Source organism: Propithecus coquereli, unplaced genomic scaffold (assembly GCF_000956105.1).
Source record: "Propithecus coquereli isolate 6110/MARCELLA unplaced genomic scaffold, Pcoq_1.0 Scaffold251, whole genome shotgun sequence".
Classification (NCBI taxonomy): domain Eukaryota; kingdom Metazoa; phylum Chordata; class Mammalia; order Primates; family Indriidae; genus Propithecus; species Propithecus coquereli.
In genome coordinates this window covers 2,024,504-2,050,518 of record NW_012148075.1, presented here as the reverse complement: position 1 = coordinate 2,050,518, position 26,015 = coordinate 2,024,504, and the positions used below count along the sequence as shown (strand labels likewise).

At 44.1% G+C, this 26,015-nt stretch overlaps 1 protein-coding gene across 1 annotated transcript; it reads right to left on the bottom strand.

Annotated features, from left to right (window-relative positions):
* Positions 1-1,600: 1,600 nt before the first annotated feature.
* Positions 1,601-24,737, bottom strand: CRTAP (cartilage associated protein). Its single transcript, XM_012646879.1, has 7 exons — positions 24,160-24,737; positions 19,185-19,334; positions 16,564-16,735; positions 12,820-12,948; positions 10,444-10,589; positions 8,807-8,890; positions 1,601-2,008 (listed from the first exon to the last, which is right to left on the bottom strand). Exons 1-7 carry the CDS (start codon positions 24,628-24,630, stop codon positions 1,955-1,957), a joined length of 1,206 nt encoding a protein of 401 aa, XP_012502333.1. The 5' UTR covers positions 24,631-24,737; the 3' UTR covers positions 1,601-1,954.
* Positions 24,738-26,015: the final 1,278 nt, after the last annotated feature.

The window sequence follows — 26,015 nt, the reverse complement described above, 5'->3', positions numbered from 1 at the left end:
CCACTCGGCCTCACAGCTTTAAATGCCGTCGGCACGCTGGCGACCAGCAGAGGGCGCTGCGGAGCTCCCCAGCGCCCTCCGCAGAGCCTGTCCCAGGACCCGCCCTTCCCACCGCGCCGTAGGTTGGCTGCCAATTGCCCACATCCCTTCTTCCAGCGAGCTGCCCTCTACTTATCCACTGGCCTTCAAAGGTCCCCACCGCCAGGGGACTTCCCACAGCCACCAACTGACTGGTAGAGGCTTTCTCAGTCAGTCCTGGGAGTACCCTGACAATACACGGAATGCATTGAGATCTCTGCCTCAGGTTGTGCTGGGGACGCGACCTGGGAAAACTCTCCACTTTTATTTGCAGTGAAATCCTCCCGTCCCAACCGCAGACAGCCTGCTTTGCACCACCTTCCTTACTCACCCACCCATCCCCGCTTCCCCGTTTCAGTAAATGGTGATTCCACCCTGCCTGTTCTTCTGGCCAAAAGCCTTGATGTCATCATTGTAACATCTCTTTCTCTTACACTCCACATCCAACCTGTCAGCAAATCCCATTGCTCTCCTTTCAGAATAAATCTAGAATTTGACTACTTCTCACTACTGCCTCTGCCATGGCGCACGTCCGAGCCTGGAATCTTGCAGTGGCCTCCTAATGAATCTCCCTGCTTCCTTCCACCCTTGCTCATTCTCAGGTTTTTCAAAATACAGCTGCTAGAATAGCCCTCGTGAAATATAAATCGGTCAAGGCGCTCCTCTGCTCAAACCCTCCTGAGGTTGCCACCTCACCCAGCAGAAGCCAAGTCAAGGTCCTCTGCCATCTGCCCTCTTCCCCACCCCCACACTCACACCTCTCTGGCCTTCTCTCCTTCCACTCTCCCTTTGCGCACTCCTCTGCCTGGCCACGCTGCTGTTCCCTGACCACACCCAGCAGGTTTTCACTTCAGGGTATGACACATCCTGCTCCTGAGACCTGCTTCCCTTAGATCTCTGTTCTAATGCCACCTTCCCGGTGAGGCCCTCCGTGAACACCTATTTAGAACTGCAGCCTCGTCTCCAGAATTCCTTACCCCCTTCCTTGCTTTATTTTTCTGCATAGCAATTATCACCATCTGATACCTTGTATATATTTATTCCTGTTAAAATGGTTGTCTGTAGAATGTAAGCTCTGTGAGAGCAGGGATACTTTTTCCTGTTATTCTTTGAAATATCTCTAGTGCCCAGGTCAACGCCTAGCACATAGTAGGTACTCAGTAAATATTTACTAAAAGAATGCATGAAACTAGACAGCCTCTGTCCTTCTTCCATTTCCCACACTGAGACTTATAACTGAGCATTGTCCTCAAACAGGATCGGCCAACCACTGTAAGATTTTGGAGATGCAGAAGTATTGGGCAAAATCCACACTTTCATACTCTACACCATCTACCCATCTTGTTTTGCAATGGGTGCCAGAATTAGTACAATTCGGACCAGGTGAAGATCATCATGAAGCTTGGAGAAGTATAGCCTTTGTCTTCCACCATCTTTCCTAGGTGGGGAGAAAGGACACTAAAATCTGGAAGAGCGGAGAGGCCAAAGTAGATTTTCACAATTATTATCTTTTAAAAATGTTTTTCTTATTTAAAAAATAATACTGATTTTCTGAGAAAACAAACAAACCATGGAAGACTGTCCTTGAAACTGAAATGGTGAGAAAGGCAGGTATGAACATGAGGAAGGCAGGTGTGAACAGCGGGAAGACAGGTGTGAAGATAAGGAAGACAGGTGTGAACATGGGAAGACAGGTGTGAACATGGGGAAGACACGCTCACTCCTGGTTACATGTAGTGAAAGAGATGGAGGCTTCCCTTTCGCTTTACATGGTAAAGGGAAGGCTTTGAGGTATCAACAACCTGGGCTGTTGGGAAAAGGACAGAGAATGTGTGTTTCCTGAACATCAAAAGGAAGCCTCTTTGGTTGCTGTGGACTAGATGGTCTCCGCCACTTCCAAGAGGTCATCCACGTATTCCACAACCTCTCCCTGTAAGAAACAACAGGACACCTCTGTTAGGTAGGCCACCTGACTTTTACAAGTGCTGGTGAGCACAAACAGTTTCTAAGAGGCCATTGCCGCTGTCTGCTTGGGCTGAAGCAGGTTTTCTCCACAGCCTGGGGCCCAGGGGACCTGACTTCTCCCTGTGGAGGGGACCTCGGCTTCCACTCCACGTGACCGTAGTATCCTGTGCTCTGTGACCCCCACCAATGGCCTGTGTGAAGCGAACAGTCCAGCCGCCCTGTCTGTGAAAGGCCCCGCTGAGTGCCCCCTCCTCTTTGCGTCCCCCCCTGCACCCCATCTTCCCCTCTCATTGGCAGTTCTCCCTCAGGAACACTTTCTATCTGTTCCCTTTCTGCCTTAGCCACAAGATCACGAACCTTTCAAGGACCAGGGCCAGGGCTGATTTTTCTGCCCCAGAGCCTGGCATACAGGTGTTCAATAAATGTGTTGAAAGATGAATGACTGAGTGCATGCATGCATGGTATGTTGCTGGTGTGATTAAAGCAGTCACTCCACTGACAGGAGAGACTTTTGGGGACAGTGGGACTGTCAGTACCAGAAGCCTGCTTGCTCCCCTCCCGCAGTCAGCCTTATAGCGTAACTCGAGGCAGCCCAGCACGCTTCCCCGATTTCCTCCTCCACGTTGGCTTCTCTCCCACAACCCTCCTGGGCCACCAGCTGATGGCACCCATTTTCTTTCCTGCAGAGGACGAGTGACTCACCAAGAAGGCCAAGGCCCCTTCCCCAAGGGTCAGCACAGGCCAGTCCCGCTGATGCTGACCACCCCTGTGAAAGCTTGACCTTCACAGAGCTCACCATCTCAGGCCGAACCGAGAGCCTATTTGCTCCTTTGGATATTTTACCACAGATAGATGTAGAGAAATCTTGGAGCATTTGGGAATAATTGGAAAATCTATCAAGTGCATGAGACACAAAAGGGGGGTCTTAGCATTTTCATCAAATACTTCTACAATGTCATGTCTGAGATTAGAAACTCAAATTATGGAAGTAAAACACTACAGCTTGAAAAAAGTGTTCTTCAGTTGCTTTCTGGACCCCTAAAGGAAAACTTGGCATGGTAGCATGATTACGTGTACAGCCATGACATCTGTTTAGGGAGTTGCTGTTTCCTGCCGTGTGGCTGCTGTGACTTGGGGGATGATGATATTGTTTTCTTAGCTCACTAATAGCAAGTGCCCAGGGTGACACAGATGAAAGGAATCCATCCCCTGGACGGCTGTTATGGTGGATGCTGTGGGTGCCTCGCTCAGATCTCCTTCCCAGCACACCCATCCCCAGCTCCCGTGCGGGGCAGGTGCTAATGGCTAGCAGCTGCCCCTTCTCTGGGCATTTGCCTTTGGCCAAAAGGAGCAGCTTCACCAGGGAGGTCACACACCAACCCTTCCTGGCAGCCAAGAACCAATGACAAACTGATAAGGGAGATTACAAAAGGCAGGAACAACCCTGTGGTATGATTCCTGCTCCAGAGCTCCCGGTGGGATGATGCCAGGCTGGACCCCAGCTGAGACCACGCGTTTGCTGAGTTCCTTCCTCTGCCCCTCACTCCTTCCCTACCTGAGAGCACTTCCTCAGTAAATTATTTCAACACGTTATATTCTATTTCTGTTGGACTTTCCTGAAGCAAACAACCATCAGAACCTGAAACCTGAAGCATCAATTTTAGCCTGCTTTATAAAGTTTCTAGCACCATAATAGGCCTCTACAAAATTTTCACCCAGTGTGCAAACTTTCTGGAGTATTTATATACATTTCAACCCCAGAAAGATAGTAAGGAAGAATGCTAGCCTGGCATGGTGGCTGACACCTGTAATTCCAGCACTCAGGGAGGCTGAGGTGGGAAGATTGCTTGAGCTCAGGAGTTCGAGACCAGCCTGAGCAAGAGCGAGACCCAGTCTCTACTAAAAATAGAAAAAAAAAGTTAGCCAGGTGTGATGATGTGCACCTGTAGTTCCAGCTATTCGGGAGGCTGAGGCAGGAGGATGGTTTGAGCCCAGGATTTTGAGGTTGCAGTAAGCTATGAAGATACCACCACACTCTAGCCAGGGCAACAGAGCAAGACACTGTCGCCAAAAAAAAAAAAGAAGAAGAATGCCACAAATATCAGTAAATATTAGTAGCTAAATTGTATTGATGCTTTGTTTCAAAGTGGTATTATTAGTGGTCCTTTGCAAATTTAAGGATTAAACTAAGAATTTTATTGTATTGGTTATATTTTCATTTCAAATTATTATCTGCCATAATTTGATATATAGTAAGAAAATAGCTCATTCTTTAGAGATAGATTAATTCTTTCACAAATCTAACATTTCAATTAATAAGCAAATTATTTCAAAACCCTTAACAAAGTCTTTTTATCTTGAAAATGCCAAGTCCAAGAATCCTAGGAATTTTAAAGCCTGAAATAAGGCCGGTCTGTTGATTGGATGATTACTAACCCTCTGTGTGACTCTGACAAGGAACTCTGTCTGAGTGTGTTTCCTTATCTGTGACGTAAGAGAGCTTTACTGAATCTCATGGAAAAATCTCTTCCTGTTCTAACATCTGTGATTATTTTCTAAATATATTGTTCTCATACATCAAAAGCGTTCAAAATTTCATAGCTTTAGACCCAGAAATTTTGCTACTGGAATTTATCCTAAGGAAACGATCAGAGAAGAGGTAAAAAGATTTAGTCACTGCTATTCTATTTATAAAAGCAAACAGTTGGAAGCAAACTAAATGTCTATAAAAAAGGCTTTATTTCTAAAAATTCTATATCATGCAATCTTAGTCACTAAAAAGTCATGTTAATAATGAACATTAACTAACAAGAGAAAGAAGAGTCATAAGACCACCTCAGTAGATGCAGAAAAAGCACTTGACAGTCCGGGCACGGTGGCTCACACCTGTATTCCTAGCACTCTGGGAGGCTGAGGCGGGAGGATTGCTTGAGCTCAGGAGTTCGAGACCAGCCTGAGCAAAAGCGAGACCCCATCTCTACTAAAAATAGAAAAAATTAGCCGGGCAACTAAAAATAGAAACAAAAAAATTAGCCGGGCGTGGCGGCGTGCGCCTATAATTCCAGCTACTTGGGAGGCTGAGATAGGAGGATCGCTTGAGCCCAAGAGTTTGAGGTTGCTGTGAGTGAGGCTGACGCCATGGCACTCTACTCTAGCCCCGGCAACAGAGTGAGACTTTGTCTCAAAAAAAAAAAAATACTTCACAAAATTCAACACCACTTCATGATAAAAACATTGAACAAATCAGGAATAAAAGGAACCCTTCAATCTAATAAAGGACACCTACAAAAACCCTACAGCTGATATCATATTTAATGCTGAAAGATTAAATGCTTTTTCCTGATTGGGAACAGACAAAGATATCCACACTCTCCACTTCTATTCAACATTGTAGTGGAAGTTTTAACCAGGACAATTAGGCAAGAAAAATAAAGAAAAGACATCCATACTGAAAAAGAAGAAGTAAGGCTACCTTTATTCATAGATAGCATGACCTTGTATATAGAAACTTCTAAGGGATATACATACACACATGCACACACACAAACTAATAAATAAGTTCGGCAAGTATGCAGAACCAATATACAAAAATCAATTGTATTTCTATTCTTTTACAATAGATCTAAAACTGAAAACAAGAAAATAATTCCATTTACAATAGCATCATAAAAAATAAAATACCAAGGAATAACAAAATAAGAAAATACTGTAAAAGAAATGAAAGAAAACCTAAATAAGTGGAAAGATATCCCATGTTCATGGATCAGAAGACTTACTATTAAGATGTCAATACTCCCCAGAAATCTACAGGTTCGGTACAATTTCTATTAAAAATTCCAGCTGCATTTTGCAGAAATGGAAAAGCTAAACCTATAATTCATATGGAAATGCAAGGGACCCAGAATAACTGAAAACAATCTTGGAAAAGAAGAACAATGTTGGTGAACTCACATTTCCAATTTCAAAATGTAGTATAAATCTATAGTAATCAAGACAGTAATCAAGATAGTACTGACCTAAGGATAGAAATCTAGATCAATATGGAATAGACCAAGAGTCCAGAAATAAATAATCCTCACATTTATTGTCAATTGATTTCCTTGAAGGGTACCAAGACAATTCAGTGGGGAAGAAAATCTTTTCAACAAATAGTACTAGGACACTGTATATCTACATTCAAAAGAATGAAATTGGACCTCTACATCATATCATATATAAAATTAACTCAAATTGGATGGTAAAGTTAAATGTAGGAGTTAAAATGATAAAAATCTTAAGAGTAAAAATCAGGAGTAAATCTTTGTGACTTTGGACTAGGCAATGGTTTCTTAGATATGATACCCAAAACAAAAACAACAAAAGAAAAACTAGATAAATTGGATTTCATCAAAACTGAAAACTTTCTGCTTCAAATGCCATCAAGACAATGAAAAGACAACCCACAGATTGTGGGAAAAATGTCTGCAACTCATATATCCATCCCATAAGGGACTTATAACCAGAATATCTAAAGAACTCTTAGGACTCAATAAAAAGATAAGTAATAATGTTAAAGTGGACAAAAGGTTTGAATAGACATTTCTTCAAAGAAAATGTATAAATGGCCAACAGGCATATGAAAGGATGCTCAACATCATTAGTCACTAGGGAAATGCAAGTCTAAATCACATGAGACACACTTCACATCCTCTAGCATGGCTATTAATAAAAAAGACAATATTAAGTGTTGATGAAGATGTAGCAAAGTTGGAACTCTCATATATTGCCGATGAGAGTGGAAAATGGTACAACCACTTTGGAAAATAGTCTGGCAGTTCCTCAACAGGTTAAACATATAGTTACTATATGACACAGCAATTCCATTCCTAGGTATATACCTATGGATATACTCCTAGGTATAAGAAATTTGAAAAGTTATGTCCAAACAAAAATTTGTACACAAATGTTCATAGCATCATTATTCAAAATAGTAAAAAAGTGGAAATAACCCAAACATCCATCAACTGAAGAATGGATAAACAGAATGTTTTATATATTTTACATTGTGTGTATATCCACACAATAGAATATTACTTGGCAGTAAAAAGGAAATTTTACATGTAACATGATATGTTACAACATGGTTGAGTCTTGAAAACATACGCTCAGTGAAAGATGCCAGTCACAAAAGACCACATACCATATGATTCCACTGATATGGAATGTCCAGAACAGGCAAATTCATAGAGAATAAATGTAGATTAGTGGTTTCCAGGGGCTGGAGATGGAGGCGGGAGTGGGGGCAGTGCCACGATGGGGGAGGGAGGGATGGGTAGTAACTTAGCTATGGGGTTTTCTTGGGGTGATGAAAATGTTCTAAACTTAGATTGTAATGATGAACGTACAACTTTGTGGATTTTTAGTAAAAAACCACTGAATTATACACTTAAAAAGAGAGAATTTTATGCTATATGAATAATATCTAAATAAAGATGTTCTAGAAAAATAAAACAAGGGAAACTGCTCATATTATAATGTTAAGTGGAAAAGCCATGATACATAATTATAGTTGAGTTTATAATAAGTATATATTGAAAAATATAAATTTAAAACTTTATAAAAAATTTTTTTTAATAATGGAAAAAAACGGAAGGATATATACCAAAATGTCAGTAGTAGCTTGCCTCTAGATAACTGGGAACTCAATCCCTCCCTGCTTTTCTAAGTATATTTTTCTACACTTTCCAAACCAGAACAGCCAACCTTGTTGGTATCTGGCCAGTGTTCCTTCCTTTGGGGAATGGCCTCTGTGGCATCTTGGGATCCTATCTCAGGCTCTGCCTCAAGGACACTCAACCCAAGACACAAGGGACACGCATCACTTCCTAGTTTGTAAAGCATTTCCACATGCAACATGGTATTTCATTCTCACAACCCTGGGAGAGCGGCACAATTATTCCCATTTTATAGATAAAGAACTGAGGCTCAGCTCTTTAATACCAGTAATGAGTCCATCCTATACGCATTTGTGCACAGAAAACAAAGTCTGTAACAATGTCTTATTCAGAGCTGCTTCACCTAAAACTGGAGCAGTGGGAAGAGCACACCTGGAGACCCAGGGCCTCTGGCTCTGGCCTAGCAGCTTACAACTCTCTTCCAGATGGCTGGCAAGTCCCCAGCTTTCTAAGAAAGCATTTTCCAATTTGTTCCAAACAAATCTCTCTAAATATCACTCTTAATGGTGGCTTTTCTGTGACTAGGCTGCCCCACCACAAAATGACTACTCCATAGCCAGTTGAGTCGTGGTCAAAAAAGGAGTCAGCTGAGTTAGATTTAATCAGAATTTCAAGCAAGTCCAGAGAATGATAAAATGCTACAGCAAAGACATAATTTACCAAAAAAAAAAAGAGAGAGAGAGAGAGAATAATAGTCTGATAGAAAAATTGGGGTGAGAGTTTTCCAAGTATCTTCAGAGTGCTGAGCAATTAAAAATTCACTGTTTTTATAAAGTTAAAAGACAAAAGTTGGATGACTACTGGGATTCCAGGTGTCGCTCACACACATTTCATCATCAGGAAGTGTGGCACTTCTGCCTGGGTTTCCTAGAAAGCCGTTCTTTTCCATGTCAGTGTTCTGCCTTTCATTAAAACACCCACAGCAACTGTCTTTCTCAAGGTCCCCTTCTGTTTCTTATTTCAGGGACAACTCGGCCTTCCAGCGATTTTAGCAAAGATGTGAGTAATATTTTCTCTTAGCCAGACGTGTGCTAAGCATGAAAACTTACCTCATCATCATCCATGATATTTTCCTTAGCAAAGTCATATAGCTCCTTCTGGAGTGTAGTCACGTTAAAGAACTGAACTGCTTCCTGTTCAGACACAAACACAGAACAGCTTATAGGACTGACCTTTCAATGTTAGAACTGGGGAGGAAGGGGAAACAGGATACAGGATTTCTTTCTACGGCGATGAAAATGTTTAAAATTAGGTAGTGGTAATGGTTGCACAACTCTGTGAATATACTTACAGCTACTGAATTGTATACTTTAAAAATGTGAATTCTATAGTACATGAATTATATCTCAATTTTTGAAAAAGTGTGGCCAGCCTCGAGTGGAAGATATATTTATGACAACCCAGGATAGCATACAGAAATCCCAATGAAAATACAAGTTAAGAGCAAAGATCAATTGGAAAAGATCTTTTGAGAGTGATATGTAATTACAGGAGTTCCCTGACAAGACATGCAAAGCTATGAGTTTGTCCATCAAGAGAATCAAATGATGGTCCAACTACAAAAGAGCCTGCCATGAAGCTGTTAAAGAATAATAATAGCTTGGGCACGGTGGCTCACACCTGTAATCCCAGCACTCTGGGAGGCCAAGGCAGCAGATTGTTTGAGCTCGGGAGTTCGAGATCAGCCTGAGCAAGAGTGAGACATCATCTCTACTAAAAATAGAAAAATTAGCTGGGCATGGTGGTGTGTGCCTGTAGTCCCAGCTACTTGGGAGGCTGAGGCAGGAGGATCGCTTGAGACCAGGAGTTTGACATTGCAGTGAGCTATGATGACGCCATTGCACTCTACCTGGGGTCACAGAGCAAGACTCTGTCTCAAAAAATAATAATAACAATAATAATAAAAATAGGCCAGGCGTGGTGGCTCACACCTGTAATCTTAGCACTCTGGGAGGCGGGTGGATCGTTTGAGCTCAGGAGTTCGAGACCAGCCTGAGCAAGAGTGAGACCCCGTCTCTACTAAAAATAGAAAGAAATTGGCTGGACAACTAAAAATATACAGAAAAAATTAGCCGGGCATGGTGGCGCATGCCTGTAGTCCCAGCTACTCGGGAGGCTGAGGCAGAAGGATTGTTTGAGCCCAGGAGTTTGAGGTTGCTGTGAGCTAGGCTGACGCCACGGCACTCTAGCCTGAGCAACAGAGTGAGACTCTGTCTCAAAAAAAAAAAAAAAAAAAAAAAAAAAAAAAAAATAATAATAATAATAATAATAAAACAGGTGTATGGATATGACATGGAAAAATGTTCATGATGGATTGTTAGAAAGACCAACCAAGCTGCAAAAAATTGCAAAATGGTATGTAAAGTAGGATCCTGTTTTTGTAAAAATAAACAAATACATGCTGTCTACTTGAGTAAAGTATAGCATAATCATGGGGTAAAGAGAAGGTGTGGGATCATGAGAGAATTTTGCTTTCTAAGTAAAAGATTTCTATAATGTTTGAAATCTGGAGAGTTTTCACAGATTCAGAAGTCAGAATAAAGCAGTAAAATGTTAAAAGACAAAAAACTACAGGAAAAAAATGAGTTTCCTTCATTTCTGAAATAACCCTTTCTCTCAAGGTGCAAAGTAGTCTCCTAAAAGCAAGGCTGAAGGGGAAAGTAGGGCTCGGGGCACCGGCACTTACCGGTCTGGGCTGGAAATGCTCGTCCGACAGGCCCCATTTGTCCCGATGGTACTGGTAATACACCAGGTTCTGCCGCATGACCTTGTCGTTCTGGTCAAAGAGCAGGTAGCTGACTGCACAGGGGGCCGCGTTCTTCAGGTCACTTACTGGGGTCGGGGAGAAAACGGGACGGGGAAATGAGCAAGTCATGCCCTACAATTCCTCTCACCAGCCACTGTTCCTCTGAGCTCAGCTTCCTAAAGAAAAAGGTTATGAACAAGCCCCTTCTCCACGGCCCCCTTCAGAGAGCCTGCGGCCAACCAGAATCATCCCTGGGTGGGCGGGTCACAGACTGGGTCTCCATGGCAGTCTGGAGGCAGGTTTGGAAGTCCCTTGTTAGGCAGATGCCTTTGCAGAAATGTCTATGTTCCACCTCAGGCTCTGGTGACCTGAGCTGGCCTTAGGTCCCCACGGCCAGCCAGAGACAGCTGGGTCCCGAGGCCTGGACCATCCTGGGCTGAGGGAGGTAGGGAGGATGCGCTCAGCGAACCAGCCTCTCCCTTAGGGGCCTATGGTGCCTGTCCCATCTGGATGAGACCGCGGTTTCCAGACTGTGGCCCTCCAGTGGCTAAACCAGACCTTGAAAACCCAAAGGATGGTGGACCCTCTGGGTGGAGATTTGAAAAGTCACCTGGTCCTGCCATCTCCTGGGGATGGGGTTCCCACCCCCAGCCTCCCTACTTAGTGTTGCCCCACCTATGACAGCACCTTCAGTGTAGGGATTTTGCAGGGGGTGGGATTTGTATTGGGGGTGGGGAGGAGGGTAAGAGGGTGATGAGATACAAGCCCCTGGGTATTTATTCTGGCACCTTCCACCTCAATTTACAACTGAGGAACACTACCTTTGCTAAAGCTGTGGTTGGCCAGAGTAGTCAAAGCTTGGGTATGAATAAACTGTGCCACCCAGTGGCTGTTTCCTGTAATGACCACTTTAACACTAGCACTTAGGGGCATTTACTATTCAAATGTAAATGACACCTGCCCTCAAGAAATTTACTGTGGTAGGTAGTCCAGAAAGAGTTCAAAACAGGGCAGATTTTCAAGAAGTCAATTTCAGGAAGTAAATTTTACTCATAAGCCCAGAAAGCAAAGATTTCCTGGGGAGCAGCAAGCAAAGCTAGAAACTTTGGTCTACCGGTGTTTGTAAGTCTTCGCCACCAGTTCTGATATGCAGGGCAATTTTCAGAGCATGTGAGGCTACCAGAGTGCCAGTGAGCTGCCACAGCCCAGATGTGTCTAGAGCACAGCCCAGATGTGTCCGGATGTGTCTAAACACCTAGTGTTCTAGCTTTGTGCGTGCAGAACCAAGCCATGCTCAGAGGGCCAGCAGACCTATGGATTGTTACATTTATATAATACATATGTATTTTTTTTTCTTTTTTAAACTTCAGTGTGCAAGGCTTTCAGCGTGTCCTGAAGAGGATGGAAGGTGAGATGACAGGGTAAGTGGCTTTTGCTGGAAGAGAAACCCTAAGGAAGATCAGAGTAGCCGCAGTGGGAAAGAGGGCTGTAGAGGCCCAGATCACCTCTCTCTCTGCCCAGGGCATCCTGGAGACCAGCTGCTCGTAAGTTTGAAGGGGTGACCCAGGGGCATCTACCCTAGCCAGAAACCTGCTGGACTTTGGCACTTCTTCAGAAAGGCAGAACAGTTCCTGCTACAACTGTCCCAAATAGTCCCCGTGTGCTTATAACTGAGCTACCAAGGAACATGCTCCAGCAAGCGGCACTTGGCCAAGTCAGTGACAGGGAGGAAAGGAGAAGCCTGAACAGACGGGCTCTGAGGTCTAACTTTGAGCTACCTTCTCTCCCATAGTCACTTCTCTTTGTTCAATTAGAACATTCTGATAGATAAACTCCAATTTCAGATCAAGGGGGAACCAACTAGAATGAAACTCTTTAACAGTTTGAACAGTGAAATCCTATGATGGGGAGGAAGGGAAATAATGATAAAGAAAACAAACACCTGCATAGCTGGCTAGGTGCCAGTGTGGGAATGCCCTGAGCATTTCATGTCCATTAACTCATGTAATGCTCAGGACACCCCTGTGAGGAGTACTATTATCTCTACTTTACAAACGAGGAAGCAGAAGCCCAGAGAGTTAGTAAGTGACAGAGCTGGAATTCAAACCCAGGCAGTCTGGCTCCAGGGTCTGTGCCCTGAATCACTAGGCCATGCTGCCTTTCTGTGCAAAGCATGACACCAGGGCTCTCAGCGTGACCTTGATGTCCTCCTTTAACAACCATAGATAATAGTTATTACCTCTATTTTACAGATGGGGAAGCTGAGTCTTAGCAGGACCAAGCACCTCACCCAAGATCTCGTAGAAGATTACTTACACTTATAATATGCAAACTGCAAATAGTGATACATGGTAGCCACAAATTTCTCAACTGGATAGCCTCCTATAACTGGGGTGAGGTTCTCTTCACACTGTATTTTGCATTCCAGAACTTCTATATAATGATCTGAAAAAACACACAAATTTTCATAGCAGTGCATTTATTACTTTCTTAATACGGTACTTGTGCCTCCCACCCAAACGATAAAGTCAACAAGAAAAAGACAAACAACTATAAAAATGACCCAAGGATGTTAAGAGAAAAGAAATTATTAAAATGTCTAATAAACATTGTAAAGAGATGCTATGCCTCTTTTGTAATTAAGAAATACAATTAACTCTAAAATAATTTAAACTGTTAAATTGGCAAAATTTAAAAAATTTCTTAACACCTATTGTTAGGGAGAGAATGGTGAAACTTATGCTCTCATATTCTGTTGGTGGAAGCAAAACATGAACCTGGTTATTAGAAAATAATTTGGCAAAATTTATCAAAGGTTGAAATACACATATTCTCCAACACAGCAGTCTACTTCTAGGAAATTTTCTTTAGACACACACATAAGCCCTGCCTGTAACAGCAAACAAACTTGCAAGTACCTAAATGCTAATAAATAGGATGATGATTAATAAATTGTGGTACATACAAACAATAGAATGTATGTAGCCTTTGAAAGAGAATAAAGTGAACCTTAAATAACAACATATAAAGATGTCCAAAACTACATTTCCCAGCCTCCCTTGCAGTTAGATCGGGGCCGTATGACTAGTTGTGGCCAATGAAATGTTGGTAGTAACAACTAACGAATGCTACTTCCAGGCCTGGTCCCTAAAACTTCCTGTGTCGTCCTTGGTTTCCTCCCTTTTCTCCCTTTAAGCAGCTAAAAGCAAAAGACTCCAGGATGGTTCCACACACTACGGTGGCGAGACTGTGGGGGAACAGGTACCCTCATGTGTTGCTGGTAGGAATACAAAATGATACCTTGAAATCCTACATAATTCACAGAAACATTTACTCTTTCAACTATTAATCCCACTTTGGTTGACTTTTAAAACACACCTCCACACTTAACAACAACAACAAAAAAAGCCCAGAGTTATCCATTGCAGTATTATATGGAATAGCAAAAGATTGAAAGAACCCAAATGTCTATTGGGTAGTTGAATAAACTATAGTATATCATATGTATGCTCCCAAGAGAGTACTTGCCAAAACATAAAAAAGAATGACACAATCCCTAGGTACTATTTTGCATATGTCATTAAGTGGAAAAAGCAAAGAACAGAATAGTGTATAAAGTATTCTGCACAAAAGAAGAAGACGTAAAAATATGGGGAAATATTTATATATATACACAAACTTTATCGAAAAAATGATGCAAGCAAGAATTCTCAATAGATGCTAATATCAGCAGGGGATAGGAGGGAAGAGCAGAGTTTGATGAATAACAAGTTGTCATGGTCTTGTCGGTAATAAATAATCTTAAAAGAACAAATGCTATACTGTGGAGAAGCTAGAAACTGGAAAATACCTTAACCAGCTGCTTAAAAATTAACATCACCAATACAGTGGCAAACAAACATCGCGCATATCTGGCTGTGATACCCTGAGAAGGATATTTGTGTAGTGTTCCAGCCAAAAATGCATAACTCAAACGTAATTGTGAGGACACGTCATAGAAACCCAAACTGAGCAGTATTTATAAAGCAAATGGCCTAACAATTTTAAAAAATATCTTTGGCATAATAAGTCAAAGAAAGGCCATAGGCCTGTTCCAGATTAAAGAATGCTAAAGATACAAGGCAACTAAATAGGAAACATGATTCTAGCCTGGATCCTGTATCAGGAAAAACAATGGTGCTAAAAAGAACATTATTGGGACAAATGAAAAAATGGGCATATGGACCGTAGATTGAATAGAAGTATTACACCTAGTATATTAAGTTTCCTGATTTTAATTACTGTCGATATATAGACAATATTACTGTTCTTAGGAAATAAACTGAAGTATTATGTGGTAAAGGGTCATGGTGTATGCAACCTACTTTCAAATGGTTATATAATAACAATAATAATACACATAATACATATGGAGAGAGTGATAAAGTAAATGTGGCACAATCAATGTTAAATATTGGCAAATCTGGCCAGGTGCGATGCCTGTAATCCCAGTACTTTGGGAGGTCAAGACAGGAGGATCACTTGAGGCCAGGAGTTAAAGACCAGTCTGGGCAAGAGCGAGACCCTATCTCTACAAAAAATAGAAAGATAATTGGCCAGGCATGGTGGTGCATTCCGACAGTCCCAGCTACTTGGGAGACTGAGGCAGGAGGATTGCTTGAGCCCAGGAGTTTGAGGTTGCAGTGAGCTATGATGATGCCACTGTACTCTACCCTGGGCAGCAGACCAAAAAAAAAAGATAACCAATTGCAGTGTATGAACCTTATTTGGATCCTGATTCAAATAAATGGTAAATTAAAGGCACACATACACATTTATAACATTTCTGAGATGATTGGGATATTATCTAGGTAATGACGATTAGATTAAGGAAGTATCGTTAAAATTCTTTTAGGTTTAATAGTTTGGTGTTACGTGGGAAAAAAAACAGGAGTCCTTATCTTTTAGAGGCATATACTGAAATATTACAAATGAAATGATATACCATCTGGGATTTGCTTCAAAATAACAGGAAAGAGGAGAAGTAGATGGGAATTAGATAAAGCCCAGTGGCCACGAGTTGCCAATTGTGAAGCTGGCCATGGGTACATGAGGGTTTGTTATATTCTTCTATTTTTTTTTCTTTTTTTTTTGGTATATGTTTGAAATTTTCCATAAAAAAAAGTTTTTTAAGAAAAAAAAAGTACTTCGTAGAAAAAGAGATTAACGAACAAAAAATGATTGGAAAAAACCCCAAAACCCTGGATTCAATAACTTTAAACGAGCTTCCATACTGCAGGATTTCCAAGAGCGTTTAACCATTAAAATGCACAGGGACTCTCCAAGGGAGAGACACAGTGCTCAGCCCATTCCCAGACTTATTTAACAAGTACTGTAGGTACATGGCTTTTATCCAGTCTACAGCCCAGGCTTATTTAACCCTCTCTGAGAGGCAGAGTTCTAGGATTAGTGCTCTCTAAGTACTTTGGGAAATTCTCCCATGGCCATTTCCCATTTCCTAGAGCAACGCTGCCCTACAGGCACTAGGGAAGGCACACTAGGGAAATTTGGGTGTTTCTGGTTTTCCTTCTTCCTGCATTCTTTTCCCCAGTGTTTTCTAAATTTCCTACAATGAGCATACATTGTTTTATAATCAGAAAAGAAAGTTTCAAAAAGTTACCTTAATAATCATTAATTAAAGGTTCATTATACTCTTCATTCTATTTCTGTGTGTGTTCAAAGATTCCCATAATCTAAGTTATCTCAGGAATGTGAGCCACTGAGTCGCTCTTGGGCCCATTTCCATTTTTCCCCAAAAGCCTGTGGAGAATCTGTCATCAAGTAGGGCAGACAAGGTAGACCTGCTTGGTGGCCTGTGCTGGAACATCCTATCAGCTATTTTGCCAGAAGCCCCTGCCAAGCCAAAGGCTTACCTGTGTAGGTGTTGACTACCCCCAGTGACCCATTAATACATAAGCTTGAAAGTTCCTCCAAGGCCACTCAAGGCATCTAGAAGGCATGTGGACAGAGAGCAGAAGACAGATTCCACAGGGGTGGCTATCCCACTTACCCACCACCAACCTGCTATGGAAAGGTAGAAATCCTTGAAGTCCCTGATCTCCCTGGAACCCTCGCAGGCTGCAAGACACTCATAAAAGGCTTTGAAAAAGTCGGGAAGGGCCAGCTCCATGTCTGTGATGGACGTTCTCCAGTTCTCGCCGTTGTATGCCCGCACTGCTCGGATGAACAGGCTCTGAAAGGCAAGGAGAAGCCGGTGAAGCCTGCTCCTGGGCAGGAAGGGGGACAGTCACGTCCTCTCAAAAGGAGTCAAGACCATAGCTAAGATTTGAGTTCTGAAGAAGCCACACTGACCCTTAACTAAATATGAAGCCAATCAGTGACCTACTTTGTATCCTAGATGTTTCTACCCTGTTTAAAATGGGTATGTTTATTTAATTTAATTCAAAAAGTAGCAGGCACTTGATAATAAAATCAAATTTGCATCAAGGAAAAGGGGAAAACTAGAGTGACAGAAATCAGCTCAGCAGCTGCCAGGAGTCAGGGGTTGGGGCAACGATGTGACTGCAAAGGGGCAGGAGGGGACTTTTCAGGGGTGATGAAAATATTCTATATCATGACTATGCTAGCAGTCACAGAATGGCATATATTTGCCAAAACTCATTGAATTGTACACTTAAAATTGGTAAATATATTGTAAATAAATTATAGCTCAATAAAGCTAATTTTTGAAATTGAATTAAGGAAAAGATATAAGTTTGAGAGCAGGTGTCTGACACCCTCCTCGTGCCAACACAGGAGTCCCATGCAGCAGTACTAGATACCAGGAAGCGTGACCATGTGCCAGACAGTGGAAACTTCAAGGGCTTTCTGCTACTTGTTGATTGGCCCAGATCAAAGGGAAATAACTAGGACTAAGGAAGCAGCTTAGTCTCCAGGAAGTAAGTAGAGATCCTGAATACACGTCAAACCCTGCTAACATGGGCAGGCCAGGCCAGGCCTTGAAACCAGCATGGGACTCTCCATTTGGAGTTCCTTTTCAGCTGCTCCTGAACGGAAGTATCCAAGGGCCACCCCTTAGACCTGGATCTTCACCAAGCTTAAGGCCTTGGGTGGAGAAAGTGAATTTCCTTAAACCTCCTGGGCAGGCAGCATCCCCTGCAAATAAGACAGGCAGAGAAGGGAAGGAGGCTTTCCTGGAGACTGGGTAAATGAGCAGTGCCTTCAGGAGGCTGGCTTTGCAGAAACAGCAGGGCAGCAACAGCAGCAAAAAGGAAGGCGAGCAGAGAGAGGGGCTCTCTTAGTGCACAGGAGGACAGCCCAGCCACACCCAGCAGGGCTGCAAGGACTCTCTGACTTCCAGGTAAGCCCAGGGCACTGAGCACATGCACTCAGCTCTGTTCCCCAAACCCTATGAAAATGATAGTGAAGAAAGTAAAAATGCATAGTCCTCTTTATGGGAGAATGGGAAAGGAACACGCAGCAGACAAGAGATCTCAAGAACTTTTGTAAAGACAGAAAGCCAAATTATCACAGAGGAGGCTCCAGAGAGAAAGCACGCCACACGCTCTGTTGGCACTTGCGGGCGCTAGGGGCCATGGAAGCCTAGGACAAGGCACGGGACCGAGTGCAGAGCTGCAAGTTTGAACAGGGCTGTTGGAGCCCTGGGTTCCCTCCCAGCACCCACTTGCCCACCGAAGAGATCACATCTCCCAAAGCCACTCTTCACCCAAGACTGGTGGTTTACTCCAGAGACTTTACCCATAAAGGCTGAGGAGGCAGGGACCAGGCACAGAGGAGGCCAGGGTGGAGGCACCCAACTGAAAACCAGGAAGCCCATGAAGTCTTCTGACCCAGCCAGGAGTTCCTGTCCCTCCCCCAGACTGACTCTCAGACACCAGCAGACGAGCATGGTACCCCACCAGCCCTACAGAAGGCTGGAGAAGTCTTCCCTGGTAAACCAAAGGGCCCTCAGAAAAGAGACTTCTGCACACTATATTTTTCCCACCAGTGAAAAAGTGAGCTTGCAGTCTGATGACACTACACAAAACCCTGTGGTCAGGCCTTGGGATCTACAGCTCCTCATGGATACTTGCTATACATCCTCTGTTTTCAACCCTGCCCTACCCTTCCTTGGTACCCAGGCCTGAGCTCAACAGACCCTGACAACAGTAAGCACTCAAAAGGAATAGATTCTTCTTTTTACTGTTGCTGTGGTTAAGTGTCATCAGAACTCCTCTTGCAGATGCATGGATAAGTATCTTCTACTCTTTCAAGACAGCCTCCCTAACTTCTTCACTTTCCACCTTAATATATATGTTGTGTGTGCATAGTTTCATCAAAAATAGGGATTTATTTTTCTGTTTCTTGTGTTCCTGGTCATTTCTGGATGATTTCCAAGATACGTCTTTACTCTGCCATCATAAAACTGAATGATCAAATGACCATATTTCTAAAATGTAGCATCTAAAGGAAAGATGGCTTTTAAAATCAACATGGAATATAAAATCTCCTTCCTAAATAGATCAACTTTGTGCTAAAAAGTCAGTCATTTCTGTTGTCCTAATATTCATCAAATGCCACCAAAAATCCTTCGATCTTTTGATGACAATAGTTATTTAGGGAGACAAGTTTCATTTACAATTCATATTTTGACTGACCGCTGTGTAAAAATCTGAATATACCTCATACGACTTGGTTTCCAAGTCTTTAATGTAGTCCTCAGCACCAGGCAAGCTCTTGTAATAAGCCATGTTTCTCTTCATCATTTCGTCATCCGGATGCTTCAGCAGAAAGGTATGAGCAGCTGCGATGGCTTTCGGGAGATTGTTTGCCTAAGGACAAAGCAGAAAGATAAATGCTACTCAGTGGATGCTGAGCAGTGGTTATGGTAAAAACAAGAATGTCTGTTCAGTCCCTTAGTAACTTTATGGTTCGTACATGTTTCCAGATAAGGATCCACTGATTTCCAGGGCCCAACAAGACCAGGTCCAGCCACTCTGGACAAGTGTCCATTCCCCGCAGGTGACTGGATGACATGCCTATGTGCCTTTCCCCAGCCATTCTGTGCTGCCTCCACCTGCCCGTGCCCAGGAGGCTGGCCTGGGGGGACAATAACAACAGACCCCCTCACCATCCAGCTTCCAAAGGGGCTGACCAATGGGGAGCTCTGGTAGGAGAATGAAGGAAGGGAAGAGAGTAAGGTTGTGATGTTTCATCTGCTGGCTCCCTCCCTGCAGGCACCTTCAGGCTGCTATGTCCCTTAACCGAAGGTCCCAGCTCCTCTCAAGATGGCCCTATCCATGTCTCCCTCCTTCCAGCTTCCAGTGACTGCTCTCTCCCCTGCCCCTTTTGGTCTAGGGGTGGTCATACCCCACTGTCACTAGCCCTGGGGTACTCCACGAGCACACAAAGCAAACCTTTTAAATAACCACCTTATTACACTTTCCCCAAATTATCCAATATGAGATTGGGTGCAATGGCTCATGCCTGTAATCCTAGCACTTTGGGAGACCAAGGCAGGAGGATTGCTTGAGGCCAGGAGGTCGAGACCAGCCTGAGCAAGAGCTAGACTCTAGCTCTACAAAAAATACAAAAATTAGCCTGGCATGGTGCTGCAGGCCTGTAGTCCCAGCTACTCGGGAGACTGAGGCAGGAGGATCCCTTGAGCTCAGGAGTTTGAGGTTGCAATGAGCTATGATGACACCACTGCACTCTAGCCCAGGCGAAAGAGTGAGACCCTGTCTCAAAAAAAAAAAAAAAAAAAAAATTACCCAATATGGCTGCACATCTTTTCTTCTGGAACCTTGACTAATCTATTAATGTTTTCCCAAATCTCACAGAACCTTCTGCGTACATTCTCTATGACCCACCTCATGCTCGCTTACTCATCTACTCAGCAAGTATTTGTAAAGAGCCTCCTACGTGCAGGCACTGTTTCTGGGAATTGGGTTTGTAACAACAAGCAAAACAGGGAAAAATAACCCCTGCTTCATGGACCATACATTCTAGTAAGTTCTCCCTGTCTTCCAATAACCTCAATTAAGAGCCTCTCTTTAACGTTAGCCCGGGCTTATGTTTTTCTGCTTTTTATGCCACCCTATAATTTCAGCTAATGTGTCTATCTACCCCATCACACTGTGATTTTTGGAGGACCCAAAATGTGTGTCATTCTGGGTCCTGTGTGTCATTCATGTCTATATTCCTGGTACTAGGCGCAGTCCTTGAGACGAGGCAGGACATGGAAGTATCTGTGATTTGAACATCATGACATTATGACCACATACTATTTTCATAAAATTAACTCATATCTTCCTCCCTTTTCCCCTTTCTCTTCTCCCCACTGAAGTGGTGGCCAGCTGACTCTGAGTTTCACTGTCTCAGGGGAGGTAGGTGCCTGGTCAGAACGAAGCAATTACCCATTTGACAAAAGCCTGTGCTCGTGAAAGAACTTGACAGATTTGAGGAGAGGAAGAAATCGGGGAGGGAGCTGCAGGAAGAAGCTGACTGGCCCTGAAGAAGAAGGAGAAGGAGAATGAGGGAATCTCCCAGACTAGATAACAGTTTCCCTCGGGGTCTGAAGGAGCAGCAAGGTCTGTGGGCCCTGGAGCTTCAGGGCTAGCACCCTGGCTGGCAGTGCCCAGGAGGGCAGAAGTCCACAGGGAGAACAGGAATGTTGTGGGGGGGACCTCAAGAGGGCAGGCAGGCAGAGATGTGGCTGCTTCCCTGTGGGGACCCATGACCAGCAACCAGGGGGCCCCCCACATGGATGGAATCATGGTGCCACCTGGTAGGGGAAGGGCAGGCACCTGCACCTGTGCACAGACACTTCTTCAGCCAGTCCAGGGAGACACTCAGAGGCAGGAATTAGGGAATTCAATTTGGAGAGAGAAAACAAAGGGATATTCAATACACCTGGATTTCTGAGAATCCTAGGGCACCACGTATCCGCACCAAATTGCCTCGAAGTGGAGCCAAGTCATTCTGAGACAATGGCAGTGGCTACATTGGAGAAGTGGCAAGTGGCGATCAGAGCAGACTCCCAGATGTCAACGCTGATGTTTTGGCACTGCCAGTTAGTGGCCTGTAGTGGGACTGCTTTGAAAGAGCTCTACAGAAAGCTTCACACCCTTGGCCAGAAAAATGCTAGTCTGCAGCTAGAAGGAAGGGAAGGGGTATGAATGCAGCCTTTAAAGCATTTGCCAGTGAAATCAGAGTATTTCTCAGAAGAGCAACTTAGAGGGGCACAGAGGGGGACTTTTAAGGCCTTTAACTTGACACTGAGTTTTACAAACTGGAACTTCTTCCTGAAGAGGAAAAAGTGATTTTATTCACTTCACCTTAGACTCTGCAGCTGGAACATGGAGACACGTCTTGGCAGCTAAACCTCTGACGGACTCCAGGCAGGTTGTGCAGAAGGCGGATGAGAGCACCCACCCTGCCATGGGTTCCTGGGGACAGCCGCCTGCATGAGAGTCCCCAGCTACCTGCCAAAGGAGCCACCCTAAATCGGCCTTCATGTGGCTTGGGGGAGATCAGAGTCCACATCAGGCAAGAGCTGGGATAAGTGCCCGTGAGCCAGTCCACTCTGCCCAGCTCAGACCCCAACAGTCACTGAGGATTTGGTGAAGTGCTGAGGCCCACTTTTTGCTTGGCCTATGGGAAAGACGAGTATTTCACGGAGGACGGCAGCCATGGAGAGAACCTACAGCTAATGACGTGTACCTAAAGTAGGCTGGTGACATGAAACCCATGGTGAGCTTGAGGCCGACACACCAGTAGCATGGCCCTTTTCTACAAGATCACACACCCAAGCCTCCTCACCACACTCTGACAGTCACAACCCACCATTCCTATTCCCATGTTCAACTCAGGCATTTGTCCTTAGCCATTGAAATGGAGACCTGAGAATCAGAACAGCACAGTAACATTCATCCAAGTCCTGCTACAGCACTATCTACCTCCAGCATAGATCGCCAGCCTTCAGGTGCCAGGTAGAACAGAAGTGCCTGTCACCAGTCATTTTCTCCCTACCCAAAGTTTGAAAATGTAAACATCATTGAGAAAAAAAGAAGTCATATCATACATCCACCGAAAGTCACTTTTTCAGTGGTATCTTCAGTTGAACCAATTAAGTGAACATTCAGACTTACTAATAAAATTCTTAACTTTTTCCTTCCCTGTAAGAGATCTCAAATTACCAAGAAAGATAGTATTTTATGAACTTTTAAATAAGTGGCTATTATGAGACCTATAAAGGCTTTTGAAGAGAAGCTATGACCATCCAACCTCTTGGGGCTGCCATGAGGAAGGGGAAAACCCATGCCTTAGAGTCACATTGAGTAAAATGCTCTTCCCCTTTTCCCTGCATCACTTGTTGAAATTCATCTGTATATTAAAGAAATCAGAGTTTCTAGCATTCTCCAGATTTAAAAATAAAATGTTTCCCCCTTGATTATGTGACTCAGATTTTGTTCAGATTGTATTTGCCAAAAGCTATACAAAAAAGAGTTAAGACAAGTCAGTTTTAGCTTATAAAACAGTGTTTGTGTGAGCCGGCCATCATTTTCAACATTCTGGAATTTTATTAAACTCATCTCCTGGTTCTATTTTAAAACTGTTTCTTTTTTATTGCCAGGACAAACATTCACAAAACTGATACTGTAAATAAAACTGTAACTAAGCATAGGAATCACCCAGATTTTCTCCTTTTTGGGGTTTTGTGTTATTTTATTGCTCAATAAAATACACATGAATGCAATATACATGTGGCTCTGTCTCAGTGGAAATATGAAAAACAGATCTTACAGTCCAAAAACACAAAATAAAGTTAAAAAACAAAACAAAACAAAAGTCTACCTCAGGAGTCTCGGATATACTATGAATCTATTTTTGTAGTCATTAAAATAAACACAATATATTCCTTTCAAAATATTTTTCAACCAGAGAAAGTTGAAACTGGGCTTTGAGAGGGCTCTCTTAGTCAAACCCTGTGCCCACCACCTAACCAAGCTACAGCCTCTTTCTCCAGTAGCAGAGTTCAACCCATTCTTAAAACTTGTGAGTCCCAGAGTAAGGATTCATAGGACAGAGAACTGCAATTTGTGGCTATTTTTAGCCAGCAATCACAGAGAGCATTTAAGCAGCCATAAAAAGGAGGCAATGAACTGTGTTAAATTCCAGATGAAAGACAGAGACAGCAGAGAGGGCCAACCCTGATGATTCACGGTGCACAAGTTCTCCTCTAAGCAGGGATGTGTCCTCCAAAGGAGTCCCAGTCCTTCCCTGGCCTCAATTTCTCCTCTTCGAAAGGGGCTAGTCGGCTCCTTGGGTCCTCTTCTGCTACATTATCGCAAGTTACTACTCACTTGAGAAAAGGCGCTTTTAACAGTATATACAGAAAAGAGCCCTCCAATAACAAGTGACATTTATCAGGCACTTTATTGGGTGCCAGGCACTGTACTGCATTCTGTGTACGTATTCTCTGCCTTAGACCAACCCTTCAAGAAAGGCATTTTCATCTCTACTTAAGGTGAAGAAGGGGAAGGACTTGAAGGCTACCTTTGTCAGGGGTGGGTGGAAGAGAGCCGGGTCAAGACACGGCTGTGGAACCAGGCCCCGACGAGGGGCGGGGCCGGGCGCGGGGCGGGGCGGACTTGCCTTGAAGTAGGCGAACTGCAGGAACTTGTAGGGCTCGCGGCGCTGGAAGTCCGCCAGCACCTCGCGGCTCGGCTGGGACTGGCGGAAGGCTGGCAGGCCCTGCTTGCAGCGCTTGAGGCAGTGCGCGCGGCGCAGCAGGCCCCCGAACAGGCGCAGCTCGGGATGGCCTGCGAAGCGGGCGGCGGGCTCGGGCTGGGGCGCCGCGCTGCAGTTGCGGTGGCAGAAGGCCTCGCTGTCGCGCAGCAGGCGGTGCAGCCGCAGGCTGATCTCCAGGTAGCCCACGCTCTCGACCCAGTGCTCGCCGCTGTACTGGTCCAGTGCGTGCCGGTAGGCCGACTCGAGCGGCATCAGCTCGTCCCGCGGGAAGCTGCGGAAGCTGTAGCGCTCGTACTGGGCGCGTCCCGGGCGCAGCGCACAGCCAGCGCACAGCAGCGCCAGCAGCGCCGCGGCCGCCCGGCGCCCCGGCTCCATCGCGCCCGGCGGAAGGAAGGAAGGAAGGAAAAGGGGAGCGAGAAGGAAAAGGAAGGAGAAGGACTGCGCGACGCGGCGGGCCGAATGCTTGGGAGGCGGGGACGCCAGCCTCCGGCCCGCCCCGTCCGGCCGCCCCTCCCCACCTTGCCGGGGGATTGGGGCGCCAGCTGCCGGCGCAGAAAGGGTGCTCTGGGGAAGGCGCGCTGTGCGCTGGGTCCTGCGCGCTCTAACGCGTATTGGGGGCTCTGTTGTTCATTCGCTTGCACACTGCGGTCTGCAAGCCAGGTGCGGCCCTAATGGATCATAGATTAGCGTTATTTTATAATCAATTGGAGAATTTGTGAAAACGCAGATTCTGCCGCCCCGCTCCGAGTTTCTGGTTTGGCAAATCTGGGGTGGAAGTCTGAGGATTTGCGCCTCTAACCAGCGCCCTGGTGAGGCTAATGCTGCGGGTCCACGGACTACACTTTGAATGTCACTGCCGTCGTGATTTTAGTGAGAGAGAAAGACATTGCATAATAAAATTAATAAGGATGTTAGTGACATTTTGTAAACTATGTAGCTAGTCAAACTGAAGATGCACACACCTTAGGAATCTGCGACTCCATTCTTCAAATATGCTCGAGAAACTTGTGCGTGAGCATCAAAAGATATGAATGGAATGTGAAAGGCAGCACTTTAATAAAATTCTTTAAACTTGTTATTTTGAAATAATTTACATGAAAGTTTCAAAGAGAGTACCAAAAACTCCCATATGCCCTTCATGAAGTTTCACAAATTGCTAAGGTTATGCCACATTTCTTTTTTCTCTTTATCTATTTCTATCTTTATGGTATTTTTCTAAATCATTTGAGATAAGTTGCACACATCAGGCCACTTGCCCCTTACTCTTTCAGTATGTGTATCCCAAGAATGAAACTATGGACAATGACCAAATTCAGAAAATTTAACATGGGTTTAAGACTTTAATCTGTGTTCCCTATTCCAGTTTTGTCAACTGTCTCAATAATATCTTCTACAGCACTTTTTACCCCTGGACAGGATGCAGACCAGGATCGCTGTTGCATCTGGTTGTCACCTCTATTTCATATCTTCTAATCTAGACCAGTTCCTCAGCTTTTCTTCCCATGCCATTGGCATTTTTTTTAAGAATATAGGCCAAAACACGAGGAGATACCACTATACATCTATTAGAATGGCCAACATCCAAAACATCAAGGACACTGATAACTGGCACGGCTGTGGAGCAACAGGAACTCTCATTCATTGCTAGGGGGAATGCAAGATGGTTCGGTTACTTTGGAAGACAGTTTGGCAGTTTCTTACAAAACTAAACATACTCTTCTCATATAATCCAGAAATCGTGCTCTGTAGTATTTACCCAA